The sequence below is a fragment of the Artibeus jamaicensis genome, unplaced genomic scaffold (assembly GCF_021234435.1).
Source record: "Artibeus jamaicensis isolate MK-2021 breed Jamaican fruit bat unplaced genomic scaffold, CSHL_Jam_final contig_729, whole genome shotgun sequence".
Classification (NCBI taxonomy): Eukaryota; Metazoa; Chordata; class Mammalia; order Chiroptera; family Phyllostomidae; genus Artibeus; species Artibeus jamaicensis.
Window position 1 is genome coordinate 2,981,148 of NW_026521939.1, and position 8,506 is coordinate 2,989,653.

At 46.2% G+C, this 8,506-nt stretch overlaps 1 protein-coding gene across 2 annotated transcripts in view; it reads right to left on the reverse strand.

The window, feature by feature from the left end:
- Window positions 1-4,347, reverse strand: part of ABCC1 (ATP binding cassette subfamily C member 1) — a 138,083-nt gene extending 133,736 nt beyond the window's left edge. For both annotated transcript variants that reach the window (XM_053672155.1, XM_053672154.1), the window contains exon 1: window positions 4,250-4,347. In XM_053672155.1, coding sequence (XP_053528130.1) covers window positions 4,250-4,297 — 48 coding nt within the window. In that variant the 5' untranslated portion in view covers window positions 4,298-4,347. The remainder of the gene's footprint in view (window positions 1-4,249) is intronic.
- Window positions 4,348-8,506: the final 4,159 nt, after the last annotated feature.

Genomic DNA, 8,506 nt, shown 5'->3' on the forward strand with positions numbered 1-8,506 from the left:
CCATATTAGGCCTTGCCCTGCCCTGTTCTCTCAAAGGTTCCCCTTTTCTCCTTTCAAAGCCATTTACCTTATTACCTTGTCACGCTGCCATACTGGGCCTCACAGTCAACCCGCGTGAAGTGAGTTGAGTGGAGGGGAGGCCCCATTAGAGTCCAAGGGTCCCTCTGAGCTCTAACAATCCACAGGGAAGGGAGAAAGGAAAATAACTGGAAGGAGTGGCGGACAAAAAGGGGAAGAAGGGAGGAAGGCAAAGTGATGAGCCTGAAAACCAATGGCATACTCCAAGGGTGGAAAAAATTGGGGGCTTTTCATATATTGTGAGGCCATTGTGAGGCCATTGAGCGCGGGCCTGCGAACCTTCATTAAGGCAGGAATTAGACTGACTCCAAGCCCAAACCTTACCCTAAGAAGGATTTCTAACAGCTTCTAAGATATTCCCCCTTCTCATGCCCACTGACAGCTAATTCCAATATTCAAGGGTTTCCTGAGTTGGAGGGTATCTCCAAAGCACATAGCACCAAGATCAAATATTAACTAGAGAATTCTAGTTGGTGTCAACTGCTCACAATCAGTGAGTGCTAACTGCATAACAAGCAGCCACATTCTCAGTTCGTGTCAAGAATTGGTTTGTCTACTCCTCACACCACCACAATTCACTTGGTTGGCCAAAAAGTTCAGCTGGGTTTTTTCCCCACCAGATGCCTCTAAGTAGCGCTTAGTCATCTTTAACTTCATTTGAAACAACCTTGTTAGATTATATTGGGACAGCTGTCACATCGGCATGCATTTAAAAAAAAACATCAAAATTGGTGACTTTTTGTGTAGTCATTTTAATAATGAAGATGGAAGAAAATATGCAATATTTTCAGCATATTATGTTTTATTATTTCAAGAAAAGGAAAAAAAGGAGCCCTGGCGGGTGTAGCTCAGTGGATTGACCGCAGGCCTGCGAACCAGAGTATAGAGGTTCGATCCCCAGTCAGGGCACATGCCTGGGTTGCAGGACAGTTCCTAGCAGGGGACACGTGAGAGGCAACCATACATTGATATTTCTCTCCCTCCCTTTCCCTCTAAACAAAATATTTTTTAAAAAAAGGAAAAAAGCAACTGAAATGCAAAACAAGGATTTGTGCCAGTACATAGAGACAGTGCTGTGACTGACCAGACATGTCAGAAGTGGTTTTCAAAGTTTCATGCTGGAGATCTCTTACTGCATGATGCTGCACAGTCAGGCAGACCCACTGAAGATGACAGCGATCACATCGAGACACCGAGAACAATTAACATTATACCACGTGGGAGAGAGCTGACATACTCAAAAGATCCAAACCAATAAAGTTATTGGTGAAAATAAAAAATATGTCTTTATTTTAAGGAAAAGACTAAATGAGCTTTTTGGCCAACCCAGTATGTTATCACTCCCATTTTCTATGGGGGGAAACTGAGGCATGGAGCGGAGAAGCAACTCACCTAAGCTGCAGAGCCAGGTGAGTTGAACCCAAGGAATGCAAGCACTCACTCTGAGCTACCACACTACACTGCTTACTGATTTGTTTTATCGACTTTTCCACACTTTTCAATTTATCTACAATGGTCATGCAACCTATTCATTTAAAAAAATTGTTTTTCATTCATTCACAAAAACAATCCCAGGCCCATTTTCTCAGCCATCATTCAAATATCAGCCAAAGAATAGACCCTCCTACCGGCCCACACCCCACTCCAGCCACCCCCAATGATAAAAGCCAGCCAAATAATGGTGTACTCAGGCCCTACTTTCCCTTTAGATAAGGAAGTTCCCCTTCCTTCAACCCAGAGAATTTGCCTGAGTAAAGGCAGTATGTCAGTGGAAACCTCACCATAGACCATCTCCACACTCTGGTTTTTCTGGAAATTTCCTGGGGCTCAGAGGCAGACACTGACCCACGAACAGAGCTCTAATAATAAGTGTCACCTGGACTAGTCACCTTGATTGCTAAACACTTGTCCTTGATCAGGGAAGAAAGTAGGCATGACTGAATGGGTGACTCAGTCCCATCGTCACCCCCTGAATGAAAAGTGGGTCCAAAAGAAGGACAAGCAACTCAAAACACACAACTTCATCTTTGGAAAGAATAATAATAACTATTGTTTAACTCTGTGCAGGGCACAGGCTGAGCCACTTACATAAATGAACTCATATACTTTTCCCAACCCTAAGAGGTTGGGAATTTTTGGCCCCTGTCCCCATTTTACAGATGAGACAACTGAGGCATGGAGAAGCAAAGGGCTTTGCCCAACAGTGCACAGTTATCTAACAGCTGGATGGCCAGTCTCTCCAGGCCTTCAGCACACTACCCTAGAAAACATAAGCTATCTGCTTTCTGTTACATTTGGTTTCTCCTGCTATCTGGAAGTTCTTATGTCTCAGCTGCCTGCTCTCAAACTCTGGTTCCAGGGCACCCTCAGAAACTGGGGCATCCAGCCAGTCCAGGTATTCAGAGGCAGGAGAGGCAGAGGGAAGTCTGCAAGGCCTAAGACTAAGGGAAGATGAAGGTCCTTGCAGAAGTGAAGGCCAGGCACTTGGCAATTTCTATAGCAAAAGGTCCCTGCAAGGAGAAAGAAACCCAACTGGTTTCCCAGCTGAGCTTCTTAAACTAAATAAATGAAGGACACCCCCAAACACACTCGACTTTAGAAAACCTCATTAGCCATCAATCAAATGTACATCCTAATGCAGAATCTAACTACTTTACGGTTGCCTATTTTTCCCCCTATGTCATGTAGAAAAAAAGAAACGAGGAAATACTCCAGATTCTGCAGTAACACTAGACCAGATCTCCATCTGCGTCCTTGCAGAAATCATGTTACTGCTGTCCTAACAGGCACAGGGAACAAGGACTCCACAGGTTTTCCTCTCTGCTAGAGTCTCACTTGGCAATGGCCTGCTTTCTAATCACTGCCAGGCCCTGAATTTGCAAAACTGTCTCCAGCCCTGATTCCATCGGCCTGAAAATGGGAGACTACCAAGGTGTGCTTGGTTGCACTACACAGTGATACCCCTCCAAAATAAGGCCTTCCAATGGCGCCCTCAATGATGACTTTTTCAACACTCCAAATGCAACTTGTAAGAAAAGGACCACAGAACAGGACAAGAAGGTATTTTTGGATGCTAATCACCAGTTCCTAAGAGCCAAGGGTGTTTCTCTCTCTTGATTCCTAAACAAAACTGGAAAATCTATGATGTCCAGATCTGTGTATTGTGTTCACAAATAATTATGATGGCCTGACACAGAAATGCCCTCCGGGAACAAAGGCGGAAATCACATTAGAGGGAAGCTAAAGCCACAGACCCTGGGATTAAACCACAGAAAGTGGACTCCCAGGAGCCAGCCAGGCTCAGCACCAAACATTCAGAAGAAAACTTGCTGGGGTAAAAACAGACAGAGGTCCCACAGAGAGAAGCCTCAAATTACAGGCGTGGAAGGGCACACCCAAGGGTACCAGAGTCCTGGGCATCGTCGGCAGCACCCCAAACCTAGCCTAGAGTGAGGCCAGATATGAAAGGGGTGCGCAGCCCTATCTTCATTACTAGCTGTTCCTCAAACTTCCCCCAATTCTTCCCTTGTTCTCCCAAACACCTCCCAGGGTAATTAAGCTGAAAGTAAAAGATGACAAAAAGGTGTGATCTCCTGAGAGTTAGGTGGATGAAAAACAACTGGGGCAAACCTCAACCAATCACTGGGAAGCCCCTTTCTACAGCCAGAACTCCTCCTCAGCTCGGCCCTGACAACCGGGCCTTCTTTGTGAAAGGGGGAATGCAACCCACAAATGGAGATGGGAGAACTTCAAAGCAGGGAGACAACCCCTTTTACCGCCCTCCATCTCTGGCGTCCCCGTCATTTTTGATCGGAGAAGAAAACCCAAAGCACGAAGGACTCTTACTTTCCACCCTGTCCCCCAGTCTCTAGCCCCTCAACTTTACCCCCCTAACCCCGGACCTGGGCACATGCAAACCTCCTCCCCTCTTTACCCCACCACCGCAAGCCTGCTTCCCAGGAACTGAGTCACCCAAGTTTTCTTCAGCTGCATTCCCCGAAGGGGCCGGCCGCGGGCGAGCCGGGAACGCGGTGCTCGGGTAGGTAGCCGGTGCCCAAGGGCTGCGGGCCCGCCCGCCCAGGCTGGCGATTCCCCCGGCGCCGGCCTCCCAGCCTGCCTGCCGGCCTCCCTTCCCAGCCCCACGCGGCCCAGGGGGCCGCGGAGCACGTACCCAGAAGGGGTCGGAGCCATCGGCGCTGCAGAAGCCCCGGAGCGCCATACGGCGGGCTCAGGCACCGGCGAGAACCGGCAAGCTTGGGGCGGCGGGGCGGCGGGGCTGCGGGCGGACAGGCCCGGTTGCTGGCGGAGGCGGCGGCAGGCGGCAGTGGCAGTGAGGGCGGGAGGCAGCGAAGAAGGGGCCGGGGCCGCAACGCCGTCTGATTGGCCGGCAAGTCACGGGGATGCAGCGGCACCGCCCCGCCCAGGCGCCCGGCTCTCGGAGCAGATTCTCGTCTTGCGCCCCGCGCGGAGGTAAGGACCCGCGCCCGCCCCTAGGCGCCACGGCCCTGGAGACCGCGTTGGCCGTCCGCCTTATCCCTGATCCCTGGTGCCCAATGCCACCCCCATGGGTCCCAGGAGGGCATTCTAACCCTCCAGAAGCTGCCGAGATCTTTGCGTCCAGACCAGTTGACCAATTTTCAAATCCTGCTGTAACAACGACGACCACTGCAGGAATAGTAATAACAAACGGGAGAATATAACATGGCCCTCTATGAGCCTGGAGGGTGCCAAACACCAGCTGCGTCCTTACTGGATCCTCTGACTTCGCTTTCATGAAGGAAGAAAGCAAGGGGCAGTCAGGTTGGGTGGCTTTTCCAGGGTCACAGGCTAACCTAGCAGCTAACTCCAGAGATGACACAGAAACGTAGGAGGTGATACCCCTATGAATCTGTTAGAGAAACAAGCTCAGAGAGGGGAAGTGATTTGCCCAAGGTCACACAGCTGCCAAGTGTGGAAGGGGGATTCAAATCCATGACCAGTCTGATTCCAGAGCACTCATGGTGGGAGTGTTCCAATCGCCACCCCAATCAGATATTGTCCCCACATGGGTGCAACCAAGGACCTTGGCATTTTCTTGACCCTCTTTGAACAACACTCAGGAAATAACCAGGTTATTGATCCTCACTTTAAAGGTGAAGAAACTGAGGTCTACACACATAGTAATAGTTAACAAGCATTCACAGTCATGATGGGGCTTCCTAAGGCTGTGTTCTTAACAATGTAGGTCACGACAACTCCATGAGGTAGATCATTTTTTTTCCCCATTTTGAAGATGAGGAGACAAGCTCAGCAAGGAAAGGTGATTTGTCAGGATATGTAGACAGGATGTGGCTAAACAGACTTTGGCCCCGGGCAGGCTGATTAAGAAGGACAGAATCTGCAATGCTAACCACTCTGCCACATTGCCTCAGAACTGTTTAATGCACAGGCAGCCAATGGCAGAGGAGCTAGGGCTGGGGCCAGAAAGTCTAGGCTTTCACTGTGACACCAGCAATGCCTTTCTTCCCTCCTCTCCTCCTTAATCCCTTGACTAATGAGTAGTTTCCATTACATACACATACACACACACACACACACACACACCAGCTGCACCAACTAAAACAGGAATAGTGATTGAATTTGAGACCCCTCCCAAAGGACCTAGTGAGAGAGGGAGGGGGGAGGAAAGGAAATTGTTTTCTATGATTTTTTTCCTGGCCCAGGTTCCCCTCAGGGTGAGTGAGTGTTTAAGGGTTAATTAATTTCAGGTGATAGTGTTCTGAGTGCTGTTGCATTAACATTTATACATTCAGTAAACACTTATTCAGCATCTACTATATGTCAGGTCTTACTAGGAACAACATTAAGTTGCTGCTCTTATGGAACTTAAAGCGTTGTGGTTTCTCGTGGGGGGTTTTAATGCCTTTTTATGGTAGGGGGACAGGTTAATCAAATGATCACATAAAGAAAGGGGTACTTACTGCTATGATAAAAGTTAGGTAGAACAAGTTGGAGTAAGAGGGCCTTTAGGGTCCTAGACAGCTGGTGATAAAAGTCAGGGGAGGTTCCTGGAGGACGGAGTTTTTGAGCTGAGATACAAGTGATGAGTCTGATTTCGTGGGGCCTAGGTTATATTCCAGGCTGAAGAAAACAACTTATGGAAAAATAATGAACCAGGACAGACCAGGTCCTCGAGGGAATCTGAAGACAGTCTGGGTGACAGGAATCCAGAGAGAGAAACAGAAGGGATCAGAAAGGGCCACAGCACCCAGGATCTTATTAGCCAAGGGCAGGATTTCGGCTTGGCTCCGAGAGCAATGAGAAGGCCACTGGTGGGTTCTAAGCAAGGCATAAGACAGAATTACAAAATCCAAACATAATTCATTCACTCTTTTAACACACTTATTGAGCAAGCATATAAAAAGGTGCTCAACATCATTACTCATAAGGAAAATGCAAATAAAACCCCCATGAAATACCATCACACACCCATTAGAATGACTGAAACAAAATGCCAAATGTTGGCCAAGATGAGGAATGACTGAAACTCACACATCCTATTGGTGGAAGTGTAGATTGGTTCAAGTGCTTTAGAATACAGTTTGGCAATCTCTACTAAGAATAAACATCCCACTACACAATGACACAGCACTTTCACTCCTATCCAAGAGAAAGGCATGCTTATATACATCAAATAACATCTACAAAAAATGTTCAGAATAGCTATACTCAAAATAGCCAAAACTAGAAGCAACCTAAACACCCATCAGTAGTCAAAACGATAAATAAAGTGTTGCATAATGACATGATTGATTACGACACAGCAGTTTTTAAAAGGATCAAATTATTAGCACATGGAACAACAATACAGATGTGCCCCATAAAACATCATACGGAACAAAAGAAGCCAGACACAAGACTGCATTTTCCATAAACCCATTTAAATGAAGTTCAAGAACAAGCAATAGTAACAGATGCTGATTGAAGTCAGAATAATGGTGACTTTAGGGGGTACAATTAGGAAGGGGTACAAGAAAGCCTACTGCAGACCTGGAAATGTTCTATACCTTGATCGGATGCTAGTTATATGGTTCTTACACACACACACACACACACACACACACACACACTTTAAAATTCATTAAGCTGTGTGCTTAAGGTTGCTGTACTTTACAAAAGTTACACCTTATATTAAAATTTAAAGTAGAGCCCTGGCTGGTGTGGCTCAGCAGATTGAGTGCTGGCCTGTGAACCAGTGTTCCCAGTTCATTTCCCAGTCAGGACATATATATGCCTGGGTTGCGAGCCAAGTCCCCAGTAGGGGGCGTGTGAGAGGCAACCACACATGGATGTTTCTCTCCCTCCCTTCTCCTCTGTCCAAAAAATAAATAAATAAAATCGTTTTTTAAATGTACATAGAAAATAAATAAATTCAATAAAACTATCATCGGGGCCAACCATGTGCCAGATACTCTGTTAAGTGCAGGAGACACAGCAGTGCACAAAACAAAGATCACTGTCCCTGTGAGGAGGACACCAAGGGCACACCAAACAAGTGAGTATCCCTTTTCCTCCCCACTTAGTGAGAGGGAAGTCCTGAGAACTTGAAGGAAAAGTTCTAGGGCATTCCCAGGGAAGAGCCTCTACACTGACTCAGAAGAGCAGCACAACAAGCCATCATACGGTTGTGAGAAATAAAAGGCAGAAATAAAAATAGTCACTATAGGTGAGCTGCTAAATTCCTGCAATTAAGGAGCTCGAGCCTAAGGAAATAATTCTATTCTTGTTTGAACTATTCTAGGAACTTAATCGGTTGAACTTTCCATTCCTGCATTCATACCTGGATACACTGGGTTAGCCAAAAAGTCTGTTACATTTCTTTCTGTAAAATAAAAAACACTTTTTTTCACCAATAACTGTTGATTTTGGATATTTTGAGGATGTTGGCTATCTCCCATTAGTGGATTCTACTGGGTACAAGTCAGGGGTGCTGGTAACATCTTCCAATGCATAAGACAATTCCATAGCAAAGAATTATTTGGCCAAAATGTGAATAGTACCAGGAAACTTCACAGACCACTTTCGACAAGTTAAATCACCTTCGCAGCACCTTCTCCATACACCGCACAAATCTTTTTTGGCATTTCAGTTGCATTTTTTACCTTTCTTGAATTTACCTTTCTTGAAATAATAAAGTATAATACACTGAAAATGTTGCATATTTTCTTCCATCTTCGATATTAAAATGGCTGTACAAAATTCATCAATTTTGATAAGTATTTTTTAAAAAATGCACACTGAGAAGGACAACTCTGGTCAAGACAGCAGCAGAGGTAAACACAGCTTACCTCCTCACACAACCACATCAAAATTACGACTAGAGTATAGACCAACCATTACTAAGAACTGTCACAAAGAATTTAATGGAAGTCTGACAACTATGGAATTA